General features: G+C 40.4%; 1 protein-coding gene across 5 annotated transcripts in view; it reads left to right on the top strand.

Moving 5' to 3' along the window:
- The window catches only part of RAF1 (Raf-1 proto-oncogene, serine/threonine kinase), a 72879-nt gene that overhangs the window by 46990 nt on the left and 1128 nt on the right, over positions 1 to 24761 (top strand). For 2 of the 5 annotated variants that reach the window (XM_063115337.1, XM_063115338.1), the window contains exons 2-17: positions 2532 to 2764; positions 6026 to 6138; positions 8438 to 8540; positions 8842 to 8999; positions 10341 to 10439; positions 12655 to 12808; positions 13399 to 13458; positions 15787 to 15814; positions 15923 to 16050; positions 16399 to 16516; positions 19796 to 19880; positions 20571 to 20747; positions 22125 to 22171; positions 23772 to 23890; positions 24274 to 24405; positions 24529 to 24663. In XM_063115337.1, the coding sequence (XP_062971407.1) occupies positions 2558 to 2764; positions 6026 to 6138; positions 8438 to 8540; positions 8842 to 8999; positions 10341 to 10439; positions 12655 to 12808; positions 13399 to 13458; positions 15787 to 15814; positions 15923 to 16050; positions 16399 to 16516; positions 19796 to 19880; positions 20571 to 20747; positions 22125 to 22171; positions 23772 to 23890; positions 24274 to 24405; positions 24529 to 24663 (1863 nt within the window). In that variant the 5' untranslated portion in view covers positions 2532 to 2557. Of the gene's footprint in view, positions 1 to 2531; positions 2765 to 3279; positions 3311 to 6025; positions 6139 to 8437; positions 8541 to 8841; positions 9000 to 10340; positions 10440 to 12654; positions 12809 to 13398; positions 13459 to 15786; positions 15815 to 15922; positions 16051 to 16398; positions 16517 to 19795; positions 19881 to 20570; positions 20748 to 22124; positions 22172 to 23771; positions 23891 to 24273; positions 24406 to 24528; positions 24664 to 24761 lie in introns of those variants that run through there. The other 3 variants (XM_063115340.1, XM_063115341.1, XM_063115339.1) reach the window with 3 other exon arrangements.

Genomic DNA, 24761 nt, shown 5'->3' with positions numbered 1-24761 from the left:
CCAGTGGCCCGGTTGACTGCATTTGAAACAGTTCCCGGCTGCCTTGCCTCTTGAGGCAGCCAGCTTTGTGGTATGAGAGCCACAGATGGCATTAGCCAGGAGCTGGTATTTGGCCTGATCTCTTTTGTAACGATCTTTCTTCTCCTCCTGCTCCCTATTGTTAAAAACCTTGAAAGCAGCATCGAGGAGGTCTCGTTGGGTTGTATTTGGATCATCCTCAATTTTTTTAGTTTTTTTTTTTTTGAATACCAGAGGCTGATTGGGTAATGAAATGAGAGCAGCAGGGGAGTTTGGGTCTATACGTGTGTATTTATGTAAAGCCTCAGAGAGACGGGTTAGGAATTCACTGGGATTTTTAGTGGATCTTTGTGTGATTTCTCTAAGCTTGTCATAACTGACCGATTTGTGAGTAGCCTTTTAGAGCCCGTGAAGTAGGTGTGTTATCATGTTATCCCGGAGATACCAATCCCCATGGCTGGCCTGGTAGTCCCAATCTGGGTCCATGCAAGGGACGGCAGTGGCTCCCACTGTCCGTCTGTTATTCTGAGCATGTATCTTGTCTGCCTCTTGGTGGGCTGTGATCCAGACCTGCTCCCTGTCCTCGGGGGACAAAGTAGTAGTGAGAATCAGAAAAATATCATGCCAGGTGAGATCATAAGACTGGGTGAGATATCTGAATTCCTTGAGATGTGTGTCTGGGTTAGACTGGAAAGATCCCAGTCATTTTTCGATTTGGGAGAGATTGGAAAGAGAAAAGGGGGCATGGCCCTGGACAGTTCCCTCCATCCTAGCCACTTCATGGAGGGGGTATAAAGGAGCTGGAGCTGAGGCAGGGTTGTCACCTGATGAAGGGGGAGAAGGAGAGGAGTTAGGTGGCTGAGGACGAGAGTCTCAAGACCAGGTAGGAGGAGGAAGAGAGAGAAAAGGTGAAGGGGCTGGTGCAGGATCTGGAGCATACGGAGGTGGTTGGAGAGCAGAGTGTTCTGACGGATCAGAAGATTGATCTGAGTCCAGAAGGGGAGGTCAGGCATGAACTAGGAGAATTTGAGATGTAGGACAGTTTTGACAGAGAGAAGAACGCATTCAGAGATAGAAGAAAGCTTGAACATAAGGAAAGGAATCTTTCTGACTTTGCCGTTTTGGTGACAAAAGCTGTCTAAATCTCTAAGAGTATCTAAATCGAGAGTGCCATCTTGTGGCCACTGGGATCCATTGTCTAGTTTGTGCTTAGGCCAAACCTGATTGTAAAACAAGACGTTCAGGTTTAGTATCTTCCTGGAGGCCAAGAGGTTGGCCAGGAGACAGCCAGGAGGCATAGAGCGTGGATTACAGTAGAAAACGAGATGTTTAGGTTTAATGTCTCCCTGCAGGCCAAGGGGTAAATTGGCCAGGTGACAGCCCAGGGGAGTAAAGTGTGGTGGTTTGGATTGTGAAGATCCCATTTAGAGGGTGAGAAAGGGGGCGATCAGTCCTAATAGAAGAAGGATAACACCAAGGAGCGTCCTCTTTGGTGCTCGCCTTCTTTTCAAGAGAAGCCACCAACTGGCTAGAGGAGCGTCCTCCAATAGCTGGGGGGCATGAGAGGGGTTCCCTCGGCCAGGCGCCTGGGCTTCAGGAGCGAGAGGAGAGAGAGAGTTGGGGGAACCTGTGGAGGTAGGACTGACCCACTGACTCACCCTGAATTGAGGCCAATGTTAGATGCGTTGGTCTGAAATGGCAAAAGGAGAGAGTCCCAGAGGTACCCAGTTTGGCAGGTCTAGGAAGGGTGGCTGAGGACCAGTCAACCCAGGTGGGGATCATCCAAGAACATCGGCCAGAACCCTTCCTGAGTTTCAGCACCAAAATGAAAGAAAGTGAGCCGAGACACCAGGTACCGATCAAGCTTTATTAAAGGAAAAAATCTGCCGGGCTTCACTCAAAATGGAGAGCAGCCAGGGCTGCCCTCAAAATGGAGGACACCACCAGGTGTGGGGGTGGGAGAGGTTATATAGACTGTAAGGAAGGCTGACGTAATCAGGGAGGGGTTTGGTGCTGGTGTGGAAGAGTTTCTGTTTCTCCGAAACCATGAGGTTTCTTGTAAGGGAAAGGCTGGTCGCCATTTTATGCTGAGTGTGTGTAAAATGGCACCAGTCATGTCCAGAACCTATCAGTTACTTAAATTCAAGTGTAGTTGCTCATACTTAATATACAATAACCAAAGAAGAGGAGAGATGAAATTGAAAAAGTATTAGACTAAAAGTCAGAAGATCTGGGCTCATGTTCCAGGTTGGCTTTTAACTGGCAGTATAACCCTTGATAAGTCTTTTGACCTCTGGTTATCATTTTCCTCATTGTTGACTTGTCTATGAAATATTTTATGGAAATATAGTATTATAGAAGTTTTTCTTTTCTGATTAATTTATTTAGACAGAAAGTATCGCTTATAAAAAACCCATGTACTGCTATTTTCACAATTAATTACTCTTTATATATTGTGTTCCTGGGTTAAGTGCTTTTGTTCGAGAATTATAATTATTTGTCTTTCTTACCAGGTTTAAGTATTGTTTAAGCTGCATCAATGGAGCACATACAGGGGGCTTGGAAGACGATCAGCAATGGTTTCGGATTCAAAGACGCAGTGTTTGATGGCTCCAGCTGCATCTCCCCTACGATAGTTCAGCAGTTTGGCTATCAGCGCCGGGCGTCAGATGATGGCAAACTCACAGATTCTTCTAAGACAAGCAACACTATCCGTGTTTTCTTGCCGAACAAGCAAAGAACAGTGGTAAGTGAACATTCCTCTTAGGAAATTTAGCTAATCATCTGCCTGTAGAAAACATTATGGATCATGCTGCTGAATTTACAGGCAAAATGTTCATTGTCATTTAGGGTCTTTGTTAATTGGTTTTTCATTTGCATATTTTATTTCTTTATATTGCTGTTCCTTCCACACCACTTGCTCCCCCCCCCCACATCTTGGTCTTCCTTCTACTATTACTCTTGCCCAGAATGTCTTCCTTTCTGCCACTTCATCTAAATAAATGATATATTCTTATTGGGATATATTTCAAAGACTTTTCTGTGAAAAGTTCCCTTAGACCTCTCTAGTTAATTAAAAAAAGAAGACATTTATTTTTCCTGACCACTGATATAAAATGTTCATCTACATTTTTTTGGATATTAAAATCAAGTATAAAGAACAAAATAAAATTACTTAGAAAAAATTATTTTGGGGTGTTTCATAGGCCCAGGACAAATCTAGAGGTAGCTTAGAAATCACACTGTCATCTTCTTTTCCAGGGCAGTGGCACCAGCAAGTTTTTTCTGCATGGTATGTTTTGAAGTACTACTGACAGGTTTATGTTGGCATCATGGCATGACGTGTCACTGGGTTTTCTGACACAAAAACCCCAATTTTTTAAAAGAACTTACTGCTCAAAAAAGTTTTCTGCTACTCTGGATTTAAAAAACAAAAACAAAAAACACCCAACCCACATGGCTAAAACAGAAAAGTGAAGTTGTACTGATTTTGTCTGGTGGGATGTTTGAGAATACCTTAGTTCAAAACTTCCACACTTCCTCCTTTCCTTCTCTCCATTCTTTGTGTAAAATCAGTACATTGTGTTTATTCTGTATACTCAGGTGAAGCAAGGTTCTGAAGTTGGTTAGTCCAGTCCAGAGTTTTCTCTTTGTAAGAGTTCTGTTTTCTACAGTTTGCTAATAAATTTCCTTATACTTTCATGAACCTAAGGAGCCTCCCAATTATAGTATTGGATACTTAGGTACATTTTTATCTGACTACAAAACTCAAAAGGCCTAGGGTAAAGTTTGAGTAAATTTATTTTTGTCCTCCTTCCTAAAAAATGAATGTTTTGGGCTGGCAAAATAAATAATAATAATCCCCTTGAACAGTGGTCTTTAATTTGCAAAGTGATTTTTGCCTACTGTTTTAAAGTGTCTTATCTTCATATTTCACATCAGTATATCTCACTTTACTTCTTTATTTCTTATTAATTTTCTTTCTGGCATTAAATTGAGAGGTCAGGGTAGGAAGTGTGAATGTTACGGGGAGCTGAAGACCATCTGGTGCTGCTTCTGGGTGTTACTGAAACTATCTTCTCCATCCCCACTTACTACTGGTTTGCCTAGAAGGCTGGGAAACTTAATTTGGCATAGTGGTTAAGTGTATCTATTTGAAGAATCAGTTGGTTCCCTCTTACCCTGTTGTTCATGACCTTTCCTCTCTTCCATATATCTGAAGGAGAGGACTAACCATCAGAAGCCAAGGAGGCTGTCACAATCTCCAAAGGAGCTGTTGTAGTTTGCAAAAACCCCTTTTCTTTCTCTCAGATGACTGATCCTCCAGGAGAATGTTCCTTCCTCACTCCCATTACCTCCTGAATTTACCTGTTCTACAGGTTCAGATTTTTCTGTATTCTACCCTCTTAATGTGGAGCCCATCTTTATGTTTCAGAGATTGATTACTGGGCAGAGAAGTCCCCATCAGTTGCCAATAATAGCAAGGCAAAGACTTGTGAAAACCTTCTTACATTGCCCCTGACTGATGTTTTCAAATTCCTAAGGCTCGCTTCACTCCCATCCCTCCTAGATTGTTTTGTTATCTCCACTTTGCATCTAAATACTGTGCCCTGTTTTTGAATCTAGTAACTGTGTAGGACCAGACACCTCTGTCTTAAGACTTTTGTCTCTATCCTATGTCAGCCAGAGAAAGATTGGCTGGATTGGCATTGCGATGGCAAGAGTATGAGCCAGGAATAAGAACACTTTGGTCCTGTTGGAGCCGTACATACTTTGCTTCCTTCCCACCCCTGGTGTACATATATATATACATACTCACCTCTCTCTGGGAAGGGGCTGGGATGGCCACTGTTAGCTGTTACACTTTCAGCCAGAGGAGGAACCCCACTATAGGCAGTTCACAGGCACTCCAGATGTACATTTTGCTCCTCTTGCTGGCCATACTGACTCTAACTGCCTTGCTTTTGATTAACTCTCTTGGCTTTGAAATCTTGGCTAAGATTTTGGCCTTTTTTTTTTTTTTTTTAATGGCTGGCCTGTACAGGGATCTGAATCCTCGATCTTGGTGTTACAACACCACTCTCTAAGCAACTGAGCTAACCGGCCAGCCCTTACTTAGGTCTTTTTTTTGTTGGTTTTTTTGTTTTTTTATATACAGCTGCTATTAATAGTACCCTGGGCACTTACACTTCCAACTAGGCTTTCGAGTACCTTCCTAGCTTTTGAGGATGGGGTACAGGGGAATGTGAACAGTCATATGCCACTAAAGGCTACCTGGCATGATGTGCCCATATATTTAACCTTGCTGTTTGTCCCTACAGCAGGGCAGAAGCTTCATTTTCTCCACTTCTTGCTTGCCCTTGCTAGTGTGAAGTGCATGCGAGATGGAATTTTTGTTGGGAAGATCAATTGTTTTGTTGAAAATAGGTTGAAATACAAATTTTTGATCATAAAAAGTCATGTTTGTTTATAAATCAGATCAGCTTATTTTCCTTTGTTGTGGATTTTCGTGCTTGTATGTACATTTCAGTGAGTCAAACAAATTAGAGATGTATAAAGGGAGTTTATCATTTTATCTTTCCCAACCATTATCTCTTGATATTAACAGCTAGGTGTATATCTTTTCACACTCATACAACATATATAAACATATTATATATAGGATTTCCCGTTTTAAGTCATTTCATTCTTTGAATTATTTTGAAAAATATTTTCGCCAATTTATATATCATGGACTCCCCCCATCCCAGTTCATTATAAATAATATAGTAGCTGTATAATGTGACATAATATGGATGTTGCATACCTCATTCAAGTACTCCCCTATTGCTGGACATTCAGGTTGTTTCCTTTGTGTGTTTGTGCATGTTTGTGTGTGTTTACCATTACACACAGTACTGTTATAAATCTTCTACCTAGTACAGACTAGTACATTTTTTTCTGTGCTCATCTTTCCAAGGGGTGCTACAGCTTGTGTTGGTCATAACGGTGGTCCTTTGTTTGGTAGGTCAATGTGCGAAATGGAATGAGCTTACATGACTGCCTTATGAAAGCACTCAAGGTGAGGGGCCTGCAACCAGAGTGCTGTGCAGTGTTCAGACTTCTCCACGAACACAAAGGGTAAGAACCAGAAAGTCAGTGAGCTCTTCCTTTAGACTAGTAAGGATCTCCTGTCTTCAAATAATAACTGTATTTCCATTAAAGAGAACTGTACTAGTTTACTACAGAATATTGTGTATAAAGAGGTGATTCAGAAAAATCAGGCTCTTAAGAACTTGAAATTATTGCTTGGACATTCTCTTGAAAAATAAAATACATTTTTAAGTTTTGATAGCATTTCCATGGATGAAAACGGTAATGTTAGGTGGTATGTTTCTTAAGAGCAAAGTTTTTTCTTTGCGTTTGCTATAATGCATAATACAGAGTGGACTGCATTATTATAGAAAGTGTTTGCATTATTGTTTTTAGTTAAAGACTGCTGTCCTCAGGATGACTGTTGTCATTCACTCATTCATTTTTATTCAGTTTAATGGGTACTGAATCCCTACATTTTGATAGACATGGGGCTAAAAGATGCAGGAGAATATCTGCTTCGGGAAAGACTCCTATTTCATCCTATTTCTTTCTTTCTTTTTTTTTTTTTAAAGATGACTGGTAAGGGGATCTTAACCCTTAGCTTGTTGTTGTCAGCACCACACTCAGCCTTTGAGCTAACCAGCCATCCCTATATAGGATCCTAACCCGCGGCCTTGGTGTTATCAGTACCACCATCTCCTGAGTGAGCCATGGGCTGGCCCTTCATCCTATTTCTGATGGCAGTAGCAAGATAGAGGCATCTCCTTAAAGGAGCAATACTCCATAGCAGCAGAGCTGTACATAATTATCCGTTATCCATTATTTTCCCCTCCAAATGGGAAAACCTTTCAGAAGTTTCATTTAACTTTACCCTCTTCTTGGAATTTTGTTCTTAAGCTTACATCTTTCATGTTTCAAGGAGTTTCCGAGTTTGAGAGAATAGCCCAGGGAATAAGTCTACTCAGATGGGTGAACTTAAATCTGTCTATTTCTCTCAGTTTAGGAGGCAGTTTGTTGAAGTGTAAATCTTTGATGCAGATGTCGGCTTTAGCTATATGTAGCCCCAAGTTGGTTTCCAAGGCAACCCATAGTGCTCCTTAAGGACTAGAGAGATTCTGAGAAAGTGAGGGGCTTGGTCCACTCCCCTCCAATGCTGCATTGATTTGGAGCTACCCTGAGTTCTCTAGGATGGAGAGCATCTGAAGGTTGACCAGAAAATAGGGTTTCCCCTCCCTCTCTTCATTATGGCAAAATAGGAGTTTGGAGTGATAAAGAGTTTCCCAGATCTCATATAGGGAATTATACGAGAGTACTTTAAAAAGTTCACAGAATGATTCATATTATCTTTCAATTCTATTTTTCATGAACTTTTTGTAGTACCCTCGTATTAAGGGGTGGATTATTTACTGTTGGATAACCAGGAAAATGGCTTGAATAGGTTTCTTGTAGGTGATGGGAGAGGTTTGGATGGTGCTATATATGTGTTATTTTCTCCTTACATGAGAATATTCTTCCTTCAGGAAATGGGCCAGGTTATCTGGATAAGACATGAGAAGGGAGCTGGGCATCAATTTTTACTTAAATGTATCTATTTTTCTTTCTTGTTTACTCTAGGCATAGAAAGAATGGTCTCAGAGTAAATTTTAAGACAGTTGAGTCTCCCATAGACTTATATTAATAGACCCTGCAAACAACTCAACAGATTTGAGTCTATTATTAATAGAAAAGTGCATTTAATTTGTGGTTCCTTTCTACTCATGTATCGTCTAGATTGAACAGGCTATTGAAGACTAACTGTTGGTACTGTAGCAATATTTATAACCCATTTTACAGGATTTTAGGATTTTTATAGGATTTTAATGTCACAAAATCCAATTTAATATATATTTATTTTACCGTGAGATTGTTATAGTTCATTGTTTAAAGAAACTTTAGGGCTGGCCGGTTAGCTCAGCTGATAACACCAAGGTCCAGGGTTCGATCTCTATCCTGGCCAGCTGCTAAAAAAAAAAAAAAAAAAAAAGACAAAAACAAAAGCAAAAAAACTTTATTCTAAGAGCACAAGCTTTGGAATCCAACAGAGCTGGATTCCAATATAGTTTCTTTCACTCAATGTGTGGCCTTGAGCAAGTTGCCTTCTTAGGGCTCCAGTTTTCTCATATTTTAAATGGGGATAATACCTACTCATAGGTTTGTTGTATGAATTAAATAAGTTAGTGTTGTATGTAAATAAGTCGTGTTTAAGTAGCAGGCCATAATGGTAGCTGTTGTTGTTATTCGTATTGAACTCTTACCTTGTTTAAACATTTCTCTTTCATGTTATGTTTTTAAAAATCCTCTTTAGTAAAAAAGCACGTTTAGATTGGAATACTGATGCTGCCTCTTTGATTGGAGAAGAACTTCAAGTAGATTTTCTGGATCATGTTCCCCTCACAACACACAACTTTGTAAGTTTCAGATTTCTCTTTGTGTGCTTTGCATGGCTTAATAGGAATTTTTCAGAGGTAATAAGCATATACTGTTGGATTGTTTAAAGGTCTGGTTATACCATTGTTTACAGTAAGGCGATTTAAATTAGGGATATGCTTTTAATTTCTGGTTATGAATTTTGCAAGTGTTGGAAGTGTTATTCTTCATGTTGTAAAAACTCTTGGGGCCATCTTTCATTTACTCAAAGCTCAACTTTTTGGTTTTTTGTCTTATTTCATTTATTTAGCATAATCTACACCTGTGTTCTTATTGTTGTAGGCTCGGAAGACGTTCTTGAAGCTTGCCTTCTGTGACATCTGTCAAAAGTTTCTGCTAAATGGATTTCGATGTCAGACTTGCGGCTACAAATTTCATGAGCACTGTAGCACCAAAGTACCTACTATGTGTGTGGACTGGAGTAATATCAGACAACTCCTGTAAGGCATTTTTTTTTTTCAAAGATGTAGGGGTAGGGAGTATAAACACCTTTGATGGTGCTTATTGTATGTTTGGACTGACAAGTCTGGGTTTTAGACTTGTTAAATGAATTGTTGTGATCCATATCTACTTTAGAAACATGATAGTCTGAAACTAACTAGATTTCATGTGGCATTACAACTCTCCAGAATAAGCAGGTAGGACCTATTATCTGTCAAATAGAAATTGACTTACAGTTATTCAGTGAGGAAAAGAACAAAAGGGTATGAAAACTGAAAGGGTTGCTAGTAGACCACTACTGTGTATTTTGTTGAATATGCTGAACAGGCCTTTGATGTTGAATTGGTGCTATTTCCTTCTCAAACTGGAAAAAACATTATTTGGACTTAAAATGGTTTGAATGTAAAATCTTGATGAAAGACTCTTGTTTCCATTAGGAGACAAACCAGTTGCCAAAAGATATTTCACATATACAAAATATTTACTTTTATTAAGTAATTTAAAGTTTAAATGCACATTTCAGAGTGCCTTTTAAAAACTATTAACAGGAATATGAAAAGTCAAAGTCTTATCCTTTTTTGATGGTATTAGGAAAACCAAGGGAATGTTATCATTTGGGAACATCTTTTTTCTTTCATGGTAGTCATATGTTGATTTTGTAAAGAGAGCTTGAGTAGCATAAATGGCACAAGCTTTGGAGTCCAATGGACATGTGTCAAAATCTCAATGTTATTAAACTAGCTGTAACCACTTCTGAGCTTCAGTTCACTCATCTGAAAAAAGGGGGCATTACCTCCCTTTCAGTGTTCTTGTGAGGATTAGCTGAGATAGCAGCTGGTGAAATTGCTAAGCATAAGGGCCCAGCTCATGGAAAGAAGGTGCCCAATTAATAGTAATCTCACTTTTTCTCTTATTTATGATAAGAAATAAGGGGACCAGAAGGTGCTGAATATGATTTATTCTTTATAGTTTAGTCTTTTCATCTATGTGTTTCTAAGACAGAATGTTTTCAGAAAAGCTGTATGTGCTATAGGTTATAAAATGCCCTACTGCAGCTTTAAAAAACATTAGTTTGATACAGCTGGACATTGGACCAATATTTTCTAGAAATGCACTCTTACCCATGTATGTTCATTGGCAGGTCAGTATTATTCACATTTTATAATTATTCAGACCAGTCATTTGTGTTGGTGGTTCCTTTACTGTAGGTAAAATGGTGGAGGAAAATGCACCTAGGGAAAATTCAGTTGGGGTAACTGAGTTTGCAAGGCAAAGCAGGCTGATTTTCTCTGTGAAATTACTGCAAGTCTGTAAACCAGTCTTTCCCTGATTTCATTTAGATTGTTTCCAAATTCAACTATTGGTGATGGTGGAGTCCCAGCACTACCTTCTTTGACAATGCGTCGGATGCGAGAGTCTGTTTCCCGGATGCCTGTTAGGTAATTTTTTACCTATATCTTTTCTTTTGGAAAGTTATGTACAAGTGGGTAGAGGTTGGAAACCTGAACACAAAAGACAAGAGTTCCTTTGCATTCCCTCCTTTCTCTCTGTGTAAACCCCCTTGCTACTCCTGTGGAACTTGATAGTGGTGTTCCAGCAAGATGTAGAAGTTTCTCTTTATGGCCCTTAATAAGCTCTTATATTCTGGAAAGTGACTTTGGCCACAGTTCCTTCTGTTATCTTAGCACATCTCTTAATATTTCATTACATGGTAAAGAGCTTGAGATTCTGCCCTCTAGTATGTAATGAGTTGGGCCTCAATGGAAAGGGTCCCAAAACTGAGTACAGTAACTTAGTGAAAATAAAACCCTCATTTTTGAAATGCTTATTATGGCCTTGCATTACTAAAACCATGATACTTAATAGACTGCTGTCTTTAAAAAAAATTGAATTAGATTTTCTGTATAAATATTCTTTCTAATGTGCCCATGAATTTGCATATAACTTGTCTTTGCTCTGTTTTCCAGCTTTAAATTCAGAGATTTGTTGAGTTCACGTCTTGCTCAGTGTTGCATATGAATTTGGAACCTAAAATAAAATCTACATCTTTCTCTAAAATATCTGACTTTAATGTGTATGTAATCAGATAACACTTAACGGCCCTTGTAAAACTACCATGAAAATTGTTAAAAGCAGCATATTTCAGAACAAGGAATTTGTATTCGGATGATATCTGGATAAATATTTGTGTATAATTTATTTTTCTTGATAATTTGGGGGGTGGGGCGACTAGCCCATATGGGGATCCAAACCTGTGACCTTGGCATTACCAGTACCACTTTCTCCCAAGTGAGCTAACCGGCCAGCCCCTTTCTTGATAATTTGAAAAGTAAGTCTGACCAAAAAACTACTTTCCTCCAAAGATTAGAAGAAACCAGGCCTCTGAAGGCATAAACAGAGAACTACATGGGAAGGTAATTTTTCAAGGCAGTAGAACAATTTCCTTTGGAAAAACTAGCCTTTTATTTCTTGAATTCATACACAGATGCTACCTGAATCTGAACAAAGCTCAAACTGATCTTTAGAACAAATAATGAAAATGTTATACCTCTTTTTAGCCTTTTTTTTGTGGGTGGTTGGTATGGGGATTGAACCCTGGACTTTGGTGTTATCAGCACCACGCTCTAACCAACTAAGCTAATTGGCTAGCCTCTGAAAATGTTATAGTTCTTTTTTTTTTTTAAAGGTGTCCTTAACCCTTGACTTGGTGTTGTCAGCACCACGCTCTCCCAAATGAGCTAACTGGCCATCCCTATATAGGGATGTGAACCCTTCACCTTGGTGTTATCAGCACCACACTCTCCCAAGTGAGCCACAGGCTGGTCCTATGATGTTATAGTTCTTAATGTGTGTTCCCTGTTTGGTTGGTGGGAGAATATGGTGTTGGCTGAAAAGAAGCCAGTGATTAATATCACAAATAGGCATTGGAGTCTGGAAATTGAGTTCACATTAATTTACTCTGTGTACTGGTTGTAGAGGGGAAAGGATGTGCAGTGGTAAAATCCTGGCCTTTTTGCAGACATGCTCAGCAGGTCTAACCATCTGTTTAAAATCTTCCTTAAAGTTCTCTAATTTAGTCTCTAAATTAAACGGAGCAAGTTCCAATTAATTTACTAGGTGGTGGTGTGGTTGGCAAATCTTAATCTATTCTTTCCCAGTGATGCTGTAAAAATTTGGAGTATTCTAGGGCCGGCCCGTGGCTCACTCGAGAGAGTGCGATGCTGATAAAACCAAGGCCACAGGTTCGGATCCTATGTAGGAATGGCCGGTTAGCTCACTGGCTGAGTGTGGTGCTGACAACACCATGCCAAGGGTTAAGATCCCCTTACTGGTCATCTTTATTAAAAAAAAAAAAGAATTTGGAGTATTCTGTAGAGATGATTTGTTAAAAAAAAGAAAACTTATAATGTATTCTCTTTTTCATGTGAATTCTAAGCACATATATTATTTCCTTTTCAGAAATTTGCATGCAAAGGCAAAAGAGAACAGAAGAGAATTTTTAAATGGTGCATATTGAAAGAATAAAACATTTTGTCAAAGATTGTACAAGTAGAGTTTGCCTCTAAATATCTGAATGAAGTTGGTAGTTGAAAGACTTTACCAGTGGGAGGCCTGAATGCCAATCATGGAATTTTCTTTTTCCTCCTGGCCTAGTTCCCAGCACAGATATTCCACACCCCATGCCTTCACGTTCAACACCTCCAGCCCTTCCTCCGAAGGTTCCCTCTCACAGAGGCAGAGGTCGACTTCTACACCTAATGTCCACATGGTCAGCACCACCCTGCCTGTGGACAGCAGGATGATTGAGGTAATAGGGCCCCTTGGGGGTGGTGATGAGCACCAGTCAATTAATGTGGTGGTTGATTGTCTGTCAGGTTTGGTTTCAAACCTGATCAGGAATGTTGCAGCACTTTCTCAGATCCCTGGACTTAAAATTTTTTTTATTCATAATGTTTTTAGACTGTCTAAATAATCTGGTTGGTATATCATTCAAGTGGAGAACTAAATCTTCTTGAAGAAATGTTAACATTTGAACTCATCCTTTCCACGTCAGATTTGAATAGGATTACAATGAGCTAGTATATAAAATGCCTAAAGAGTAGTTTTATTTTTGTGTGGGAAAGAAAATAATAGTGATGGAAGACTACAGTCTCTCTAGAAGACTTTTCAGTGGATTTTATTTAGAAATAAAAGGGCGGAGTCCTAGGATTTTCATAAGCAGGTATTTAGGGAGATGTAGAAGCCCAAAGTTAGTGTTTTCAAACTGCTTTTTCTTTTCTTGGCTTTTGGTATGTTCTGTTTGGTTTGCTTTCTTGTTCATCTTTAATAACAACTGAATACACCTAAAATACTTCCTTTGTTCTTTATTCTTTTTTATTTCTCATTGCTTTGGACTAGAATAACAGCCTGAATGCTTCTCCCAGGGCGTGGTCCAGACGATTTTGTTTGAGGGGAAGAGTAGGTATTTTTCTTCATGCCTTTGCTTTCTGGTTAACAGGATTGCTAAGACTATCAGACAGTAGACTATCAAAAATGAAACAATTGCTAAGTTAAATTTATATTTCTTGTCAGATTTGTTTCCATGCTTTCTTTTTTTGGCAATAGAGTATTTGGGAGTAAAAAAAATACATGATATTGCTAATAGGTGAAGTAAATTTCTCAAGTTAGGTTTTGAGGCCAAGGGCATTAAAAAAAAAAGAAAAAGTCATTTCCAACCAAAGACTAATGTTAGACTTATTTAGTTGGTGTTCCCAGTGTCAGTATTCTATTTATACCTTAGAAACCAAATGTGTCAGTTTGGTTTATATACCCTGGAAAATCCTTTATTAAAAGCTCATCAGTGATAACTGTGCTCTTTCTGCATCATGAATTGTTCTTTGAAAAACCTCACAGAGAGTTTATCTCACTCAGACGTCAAGTCACTTGCCACTATTGTGAGAAGATCATTTGTAAGCTAGAATATAATTATTTCTGTTTTGTTATGATTAGTCTTGATAATAATACAATAATATATCAGTTACTTTTCTTCTATTATATGATTTATTCCTGTGTTAACAAACACTGATACTTAGGGAAAATTAAAAGTGAAAAATCTTGAATTTTTATTGTAAAATAACTAGCACTAGTTAAATTTTGGTTTCTGTTATTTTTTAAAAATCATGTATGACTCAGCATTTTAAAAGTGGGCATTGTTGCTTTATTTAGGCCATTTGCAGTTCTCTTTAACTGATGTTTAGATACCAGGACGACAGAAAAATTCCTTCTAAGATAAATCAATCCAACTGTAAAAATTAGCACAAAATAAAATATGAGTTATAAAATGGATACAAGGAAGAAAATTGCTATGACATAAGGAAAAAAATCCTAGTACATGGAAATATAATTCTGGTTAATAAAAATGCATTGTGCTATGCTTTCACTAAAAACAAAGAACAGATCAGTTGGATATTGAAGCTACAGCTGCTGAATAGTCTATTGAAATCCAAGTTATTTTTGGCCATTGTTTGCCCACCTGGCAGTTATCCTCCCACACTTAAAAATATACAAAGTCCTGGGGCTGGCTAGTTAGCTTAGTTAGTTAGAGCACGGTGTTATAACACCAAGGTCAAGGGTTTGGATGCCCATATAGGCCACCTGCCAAAAATACACACACACGCACACACACTTACTCCTGAGCTTCTTACCTACCCTCCCAGACATACTTAATCAATCCTAGTGTGTGTGTGTTTGGGGGAGTCTGTATTCTTAAACACTTCTCCAGGTGATTCCAAAGACTGGATAGGTTTAGGAATCAGAACTAAGCTTGACTTTATTGATAAACTCTGAAGATGTTGGATGGGGCTGCTGAAGTGGGGATGGGGTGGCAGAGGAGGAGCAGCTTGGTTTATGATTCTTTTTATGTTGTAAGGGTGTCACTGAGTGGGAGCATTCTAGTAAAAAGTATCTTGTCTATACTGTAGTTACACAAAGAAAACAGAGTAGGACTTCGAAAAAAATATTCTTTTTGAGGAAATGGGGGCCAAGTGGTTTTACATTATTCTGTTATAAATTCTACTCCAAATGAAGATTTTTTAAATTAGGATTTAGGATTCATAGAGGCCTTTATGATTTAAACTCTTTCCCAGTTTCTAATAACTGTATTGGAAAGTCTTTCTGTGGTGAAAGAGCTGAGGGCTGAGATTTGAGATCTGTGTATGATGGTTTCAGCCACCTACTGGCTCTGTGACCCTGGCCAAATCTTTTTTCCTGTTCAGATGTGTTTTTTACATGTAAAATGTAGGTTTTAGACTAGGATTTATGGTCTTTCCAGTGTAGTCACAGTGCTAACCCTTGTCACATTCAACCTCTGGTCAATTTACTTTAACTCCTAATGGAGTAAGAGTGAGTTTGCCACCGAATCCCCCAATTTTTTTTTGAGCCTCAGTGAAGCAAGATCCCCAATCTTTGGAAAAATCTTGGCTGATAATAACTTTGTTAGCCTTCCTTAAAAGAGTGTTTGTTGTGAACATTGTTTTCTTCTGAGAAAAAGAATGTAGTTTTCATTGTATATGAAAAATTAATACAAATTCTTCTAATGTTTAATGAAAAACCAATCTTGGAGATATTAGCCATCAATGTTTGGTGAATTTAATCAAGGAGAATTGATTAAAGTTTACAATTAGACTTTTTGTGTTTTAGAGATTTTATAATGCACATTGTTCCTGCAAATCCTCCTCCTCTCTTTTCCCTCCCCCAGAGAAAATCTTTCTGGTGTACAAGTTGACCAGTTTTCCTTTTCTGTTTCAGGATGCAATTCGAAGTCACAGCGAATCAGGTACTTTTCCATAGTCATTTAGCAAATAGTAATGGACTTTTTCTTTTTATGCCATGTATCTTCTGTTGGCTTATCCATGTGTGGATTCTGTTTGTCTTGTCTATTAAGCCTCACCTTCAGCCCTGTCCAGCAGCCCCAACAATCTGAGCCCAACAGGCTGGTCACAGCCCAAAACCCCTGTGCCAGCACAAAGAGAGCGGGCACCAGGATCTGGGACCCAGGAGAAAAACAAAATTGTGAGTGTGGCTAGTAGTACCTCTTGCTGATTAGGGTGCAGTAAGAAAAACCTAGTTGGAAATTAGAATGCTTTTAATTTATTTTGGGAGAGGACTATAATATGTTTAATGAAGGAGTTTAGAAATGCCAGTGCCATTTTTGATGTGCTTGCATTGGATAACTTGCTAGTTTGCCACAACTAAAATGGTATTTTTTCAAAAGACAAAAATTGGAATTAATGGTTAATATGTCTATCTTTAAAAGATATGGGAACAGATAGGGGTGCGTTGATCCGTTCTTTGATGTCCTTGTTATCAGCAGCCTGTTAACATTTCATAGAGTATATTAATGATCTCTCCTTGTTTCAGAGGCCTCGTGGACAGAGAGATTCAAGCTATTACTGGGAAATAGAAGCCAGTGAAGTGATGCTGTCCACGCGGATTGGGTCAGGCTCCTTTGGAACTGTTTATAAGGGCAAGTGGCATGGTAAGTGTGGGGCCCTCCCTTGACTGCAAGGTTTTGGTGAAGTCAAGTTTCAGTCCAGACAGGACCAAGAGGGGGATGAGACTGAGTGTGCTCCTTGGCTCGCAGCAGAACTCTCCTGTGGATACTTGTTTCCATCTGAAGATAGAGTTTGATGATATCTCTGTGAAATTTCACAGTATTCTTTTTAGACTCATGGTGCTTTAATTGGTATGATAAAAGTTCCCAGGATAATTAGAAATTAATGGACAAGACTTGAGCCCTTTAGTCAAATGTCAGGGGTGCTTCTCCTTATAAACTGATTAAATACAGTCTGCACATGGGACATGCTTTGAAGCTCCTTAAATGAGCAAGAGTCTGCTGCTCTGGGGGGAGCATGGGTTCTAGGAACTTAAAACTGGAAAGGACCTTGAGATTTTGCATGCAAGAAAATGGGGGTCCTGAGAAAGGGGCTAACTTGCTCACGGTCAAACAATTGGACATATAAGAAAGCCAGAAACCTCCTGAAATAGCTTTTCTTTGCTCTACTATGGGGTTAGTTGTGGGTGTCTGTCAAACAGGGAGTGCACACACACTTAGTTCTTGGACCTTTGTGAAGTGAGCCAGCTGAACTAGCCGGCCAGCCTTTTTTTTTTTTGTATTGTGTGAGCTTTTAGACTGTGATAAAGAGATGTATTTGTTACAGTGTTACTTCCAAAAAGACTAGGAATAGAATGTTGACAACATGTCTAGTGTTTTTAAGATTCTAAATTTTTCTAAGGGGGCCTGAAAAGTCAGAGGAGCAAGGAGCAGTGGAGTTTTATGCCATCCTTTCAGAAAGCAAGTCATAGTCTGTGAATGAAGAACAAAAATGAGAGGTCAAGAAAACCATATTTCCTAGATTGAGTGTTTTGCACTATACATTTTGAACTTGGCCCAGTAGCCATAGAATTAAGTAGAATGGTCTCAAAGCAAACAAGGTAGAAGCCTCAGATCCATAACTAAAGCTGACATATTTATGTAAAGGAGAGCTGCTCAAGCCCAAGCTTAGAATCTCCTTTGGAGCCTAAGTTTGGAGTCTGATTCGCCAGCCTCTGCTAATTACAAACAGTGCATTAAAGGGATAAAGTCACTGTCAGAGGCCTTCGGAATGATGCCAGCAGGAGTAATCACTGATAGCACAGAAAGCAGAAAACCCCTCAAGCAATCTGCACACCTGAGAGGAACAGCCTTGGTGTAACCTACATCTGGAGAGCCCCCCCTAACTGAGGGCAGCAACTGGGGTTTATAACTGTGGCTCAGTCAATAGGAAGGAGTGGTGTTCATTCTGTTCTGTTTTAGAAAGGAGGGATGTATATAATAAGTTCAGTTAATCCCAAATGGTTAAAGCAGGAAAATGACTTGATGTTTAAAAGGTAAAAACATTCCAAATTCACGAAGTGATAATAGACCTTCTTCTTCCTTCAGTGGTTGATGAATGAGGTATCAACTTAATATCTTATTAAAAACATGATAACCAATAGGAAGGTGTCTTAACTCTTCTGTACTATATTTGCCTCTGACTTTGCTATTAAGGGAAAGTAAGAAGTTCTGGTTTGATGTGTAATAACTACTTCCTGAGCTACCTTCCATAAAAAGTTACCTAGCCATTTAATTACTTTTGTCATTTATATTACTTGCTAAGATTAATAAGTACTATCCTTTAAAGGTTCTAAGATTGCCAGCTACAAGGGTATTTGGTTAATTCCAGAGGGAATGTATAAGGTGTTACTATAAAATTTTGTACTTGTTTGAGAAATGGGTTCAAAAGGAGAGAGGGATGAGCAGTAAGCAGTTTACCGAATGCCTGTTGCATGGTGTGCTGGAAAGGTGGACATGGGAATGCCCAAAGATTGCTGGGGCCAGGTTGGAGAGCTGCCTTTATTTTGGGCCCATCCCTCCTATCCCTAATTCTATAGACTTGGTGCCAGGCAAGGCCTGGGGATCTCAGGCTGGGCACTGAGTCCTGAATTCCCCTGCCAGAAACATTTCTTGACCAGTGCCAGTGCTATAAGCAACTAAGTTCCCAGTATTCCCTACCAGAGACTAAGTTCCCTCTTCCACTCCAGAGTCTCAGATGGACACATTATCAGTTTATAACTTGCCTAGCTGACAGTTTCATCTCAGAATTCATTCATTTGTTCATCCAGTGTTTCGTGAACATTTTTGTTTTAAACACCAAGCATTCTTTTGGTGGCTAGGAAATGAAGCAGTGAACAAAACAGATTAAATTTTTTATTATATTCTGGTAGGGACAATAAACAAGAAAAGTAAAGTCTATAGTGTGTTGCTAAGGAGGAATATGAAGGAAAGCTGGTATGGAGTGGCAAGCCCAGTTCACAAATTTTAGTAGATTGATCAGGGAGGAGTCTGCCAAGAAAGTGGCATTTGTGTGGAGGCTTGAGGGGTAGTGCAGATGTCTGGGGCACAGCAACAGCTGCCTGTTCAAAGGACTCGAGATCTGAATGGTTTCAGTAGAGTGAGCGAGGGGGTCGGGTGTTGTTAGGGGTCTATAAAGATTTGACTTTGAGTATCATTTTGGATGAAATGGAGTCTTGATTGTGACCTTTGGAAGGCTTGGCCAGCCTTTGCCTGAAAACCAGATTGATGGGGAGGGAGCTCATTCTAGCTCCAGACAGTTCCTACCAGTAGAAAATCATTCTTTATGTGAGTTGAAATATGTTTTCCTGTGATGTTTGCTCATTAACCCTAACAGACTGAATCCTTGGGTTATTTACACATAAATGGGGAATGCTGGGCCATTTGCATCCTAGTGCTGATTTCATCCCAACAGACCAATATCGTTGACCCATCATCACATACGGCCTAACCTCTGGGGCTGCCAGGTTTGATGCAAACAGTTTAAACTCTAAGCCTGCTGAAGGCCTGTGGGGTGGATAAGGATAGCAGGTAACCTGATTAACTTTTTTCAGCCAGTTGGATTATTTAGGAATTTGCAGATTTGTTCCATCTGTGGAGGCATGAGATTCTTTGAATAAGTGATTTACTGTATGTTGCCCCAAACTAGGATATTTGAAAAATAAAAGGGGCCGGCCTGTGGCTCACTTGGGAGACTGTGGTGCTGATAACACCAAGTCCATGGGTTTGGATCCCTATATAGGGATGGCCGGTTAGCTCACTTGGGAGAGTGTGGTGCTGACAACACCAGGTCAAGGGTTAAGATCCCCTTACCTGTCATCTTTTAAGAAAAAAAGAAAAATAAGATCACTCAACTGATTGCACTGACTACAAACTAATTTGTAGGAGATGTTGCAGTGAAGATTCTAAAGGTTGTCGACCCAACTCCAGAGCAGTTCCAGGCCTTCAGGAATGAGGTGGCTGTCCTGCGGTGAGTAAAAAGTTGGCCTGCCAGTACCACCAGAGTGGCAGGGCTGGGGATGTGGAGGAGGAGTACAAGATCTGTGGAGTATGCGGGTTGCAGGCGGCTGGGATTGGTGGCTAGTTAGTGTGCACTGTGGAGTTCCTGTGGGGGGATGCTCCTTCCTTAGGACTGAAGGGATGTTTCCTTCCAGTTATGTAGTTGTCAGGCCTTTAGAAGATCCTCTTTTCATGAGAATACCCTCTTCTGAGCACATTAAATTCAATAGCCCAGGTCATATCTCTGGTTCTTGGCTTGAGGTAGGGAGAAAATAGGTCCTTTTACCTTTATTTCCAATAACCCATTATATACCCAAGTTGCTTTATTCTGGACTTCAAAATCTTCAGCTTTCACATCTTTCAGTCACTATTTAGACTTCTAGGAATAAGTTGAGTTAGTTGTGGACTCTACAGATGAGGAGTCCTGTGACCCCCATGGGGGGAGTCCTGAGTGTACACTGATGAAAGAGAATGCCCTCTCTGTAAACAGGGCCAGTACCAGGCGGACTGCTGCCTGGCTCCTCTGTTTGCTCAAAACGCCATCTGGATTATTAGCCCCTCCAGACTGGAGCTTGGGTGGTGTCAAGAATACATGGAATTCAGTGTGCGTGGGAAAACAAAGGAGACTTCCCTGAGCATTTTCTCTCTTCTCCCCACCCAGCAAAACACGGCACGTGAACATCCTGCTCTTTATGGGGTACATGACAAAGGACAACCTGGCGATTGTGACCCAATGGTGCGAGGGCAGCAGCCTCTACAAACACCTGCATGTCCAGGAGACCAAGTTTCAGATGTTCCAGTTAATTGACATTGCCCGGCAGACGGCTCAGGGAATGGAGTGAGTAGATGGCCTGTTGACTCTCTCTGGGGCCCAAGCATCAACTTGTCCCTAAGTTGGAACCAGGATCAGGAAAAGCCTTCTAGTCCATTAAGTGATTATGTGATATCTTTGCAAAGCTGAAAACAAGCCTCTGGGCCGGGCTGGAGGGGATCAGTTGTCAGGAATGAGAAGTTCAGGTTCCCCACTCAAGTGAGCATGTCCCCTTGGGGCTCAGATTCAGGCTTCAGCTGCCACCCAGTGGGGACAGGTATGTTCTGCTTGGGCAGTCATGGCAATGCCCTCTGCTCAGATGTCTGAGGCACAGCCCATCCACAAGTGTGTTCCACACAAGTGTTTGATCAGATGTCACTTTTTGGATAATTTATTTTCCTTTTAGAGAAGGCTTAAAGGTCATCCATAGTTCCTCCATTAAATACTGCCCTTCTGGGTCTCTCTGCCTGACACATTCCTCAGTGAAATGGGTGCCTATGTTGGTATGTGCATGTTCCTTTCCTGGCTAGCTGAGGGCAGTGCTTCTCAAACTTTTCTTCTGAAGTGCCCCTTATGGTAGGGAGCAGGAATTCCTCATACCTCCTGCTAAGCTAGAGCTGTGCTTACAAGTGCTACATAACTTTCCATGTTCTATATTTACAATTCATATGAAAGTTGCATTCTATTTTAAGAAATAAGTAGAATTACTTTTTAGAAAATATTTGATAAGATTCACGTACCATAAAATTTATCCTTTTAAAGTATACAACTCAGTGGTTTTCTAGTATATTCACAGTTGTGCATTCATCACCACTGTCTGATTTCAGAATATTTCATCACTCCAGAAAGAAACCTGTGTCAGCTAGCAGTCTCCCCACCATACCTTCCCACCCCCCAGCAGCCCCTGACAATCTACTTCCTCTCCTTATGGATATTGCCTATTTTGTACATTTCATATGAATGGAATCGTATATGTAATATATAAATATTTAAGATGTGGTCTTCTTGTGCCTGCCTTCTTTCACTTTGCATAATGCTTTCAAGGTTAATCCGTATTGTAGCATGTGTCAGTACTTTATTCCTCCCCGTGGCTCAATAATATTCCACTATATGGACATGCCATGTTATTCATTCATCAGTTGATGAACATTTGGATTGTCAGAATTACTTCTGAGTAAAATTGATGCTTAAAGAAGTGTCAGCACATTTGTGCTGTGGCCTCACTTTCAGGTAAGGAGTAACGGGGACCAGCTGAACCAGCATAGGCTGACCAGTCCTTATATGTAATACCTCACCAGAAGCCAGGCCTTCAGGTGGCTTTATTTTCTTCCTAGCTGTAGTTTGAAACTGCTTTCTACCCATGTCCCTCAAACTGTTTTTAATAGATTTCTTTTCCCTTCACAGCTATTTACATGCAAAGAACATCATCCACAGAGACATGAAATCCAACAGTATCCTTTGGTGGTTGAGATTTGTTTGACGGCTCAGTTCTAAATTTAGGGAAACAGAAGGGACCTCTTTTATCACAAGTGGTTCTTGATGCCAGGTGATATCTTTTTAGGGAAAAAGGCAAAAGATAGGAAGAAACAAAAATCCGAAGGGGCCAGCCCGTGGCTCACTCAGGAGAGTGCGGTGCTGATAACACCAAGGCCACGGGTTCGGATCCTATATAGGGATGGCCAGTTGGCTCACTGGCTGAGCGTGGTGCTGACAACACCAAGCCAAGGGTAAGATCCCCTTACTGGTCATCTTAAAAAAAAAAAAAAAGTCCGAAAGTTGAAAACAGAATTCTCAGGTACACCTGAGGATTAGCATGTCCTTCAGCAGTTTCTGCCTCATCTGTACTGTAGTGAGAGCCATGTCTGGGGAAGTTTCCTTCCTTAAGTTTATCTCAGCAAAAGTGATTTGGAAAGATTTCCACTAGAGTTGAGATACATGTTTGGGTTAAGCTTGAAACAGGCCCAATATTACTAGTTTTATTACCACTGTTTATTATGAAATTTAATTTGGGGGGAATGGGCTTTTGTCTTTTATGCTTATTTCTAGTTTGTGGACAGAGTGTGTAGGTCAGAAAGTAGCTACAAGTCAAATGTTGCAAGATTTCCAAAATTCCTACCTAAAATTGTCTTTCTTGAATGTACATAAGTGGTTTCCTTAGAGGTCACTGTTGAGGAACCCCCCCCCCAAAGACTTACTGTTTTTATAGAAAAGAGTGAATAAAGGTATTTTTCATGCTATAAGGAACAAAATATAACAATTTTAAATTTGCCACTCTCCCTCAACCTTTCCCTTTGAAAGGAATGTGGCATTACAGCTGAACCTTGCTTCTTGGTCAGCAAGAGGCATGATAGGTGTGTTGAGTTGGATTATGGGACGTGGCCTATTTTGGGTACATTTCAGTCATGGAACACCTTTCATTGATGGGTTTTTTGGTCAGCCAAACATTATATCGTGAAAGCAGACACCACAGATACAAGGAGGTGTAAATTCCTGGTCACCAGCCAAGTGACCAGGAACAAGTTGGACTTTAATTGCCTGACTTCTTTACCCAGAAGTGAGCTGATTTTGGTTCTGAATCTGTAGTTCTAGTGAGAAATTTCTTATGACAGCATTCAGCCCTCAGTGAAGGATTTGCTATGTTGTTAACCATTCATGTTTCAGTTGGTTGGTTGAAGACAGAATGCAGGCAGAAACAATTGTAGCAATCGGCAGTCCCTGTTTGGCCCTCTGGGAGTGCTGGAAGGCAGCCTCTGTTCTTAGTCTTGGGGTTTACCACACCTGTATTAAGTGGGAAGGTCACAAGGCCAGCGACCCAGCACCAACATGTGGAAATGGGGAAAACTTTGGCTTTTTTTTTGGCTATGTCCCTGCCTGCCTCCTGAAAGAAGGGGCATTTCAGAAGCACTTTCAAAAACTTTAGAAACCTTAGCAAATTCATTGCAGAGAAGGCTAGGGAGATAGAGAGATTACTTCATTATAAAGAACTTTGGGAAGTTTTTAAAAATTAACTTGACCATTCGTTTGAAACCAGAGTCCTTAACAAGCACTGAGATATATTTCTCCATGAAGGCCTCACAGTGAAAATTGGAGATTTTGGTTTGGCAACAGTAAAGTCACGCTGGAGTGGTTCTCAGCAGGTTGAACAACCCACTGGCTCTGTCCTGTGGATGGTGAGGAATCTGGGCTCCCACTAGCAGTCCCCAGTACAGGCCCAAAGGAATGTCCTGGAGCTCTACATGCAAATGTAAAGCACTTCTATACATTTCCCCAAAGTCCAAATAACCTCTAGTGTCAGCCTGGGGCAAGTGTGGGTTTCCTAAAGGAAAGTGGAGATCAGAGCCATTCTGAAGCTTACGTTGATAGGAGTTAGCAAGCTGGGTGAGAAGGGCGGGGTCCTGGTCAGAGACCAGGGTTCCTTAGCTGGCTTTAGCCAGTGCCCAAGAGTCCTTTGGGGAAGAGCTACCTGGGGGCTGAGGAAAAGACTTTCTACAGCCTGGCCCCTGGATGTCTGTTGGGGCCTATCACATGGCAATGAACGTACTTTGTCCTGTAGGCCCCAGAGGTGATCCGAATGCAGGATAACAACCCATTCAGCTTCCAGTCTGATGTCTACTCCTATGGCATTGTACTATACGAGCTGATGACGGGGGAGCTTCCTTATTCCCACATCAACAACCGAGATCAGGTAAGTCTGTGCTGGCACTTAAGGCCTAACTCGTAGGAGCCCCTGGGCCTCCTGCCTATCTAAGCAGCAAGAGGGTTACTTTCTGTTTTCTGTCCATTCGCTCAGCTGTTTTCTTTCCTTTAGATCATCTTTATGGTGGGTCGAGGGTATGCCTCCCCAGATCTTAGTAAGCTATACAAGAATTGTCCCAAGGCAATGAAGAGGCTGGTAGCTGACTGTGTGAAGAAAGTTAAGGAGGAGAGGCCTCTTTTTCCCCAGGTAAGAAGACTTAGGTCAAGTGTGCTGGAACTGGATTAATTAACGCAGAAGTTCCTAACAGTAAAAATAAAGGTGGCAAGTGCTTTGTTTTGTTTGTA

This window comes from Cynocephalus volans, chromosome 11 (genome assembly GCF_027409185.1).
Source record: "Cynocephalus volans isolate mCynVol1 chromosome 11, mCynVol1.pri, whole genome shotgun sequence".
Taxonomy (NCBI): Eukaryota; Metazoa; Chordata; class Mammalia; order Dermoptera; family Cynocephalidae; genus Cynocephalus; species Cynocephalus volans.
Note: the sequence above shows the minus strand (reverse complement) of the source record. Positions and strands in the feature narration are given on the sequence as shown.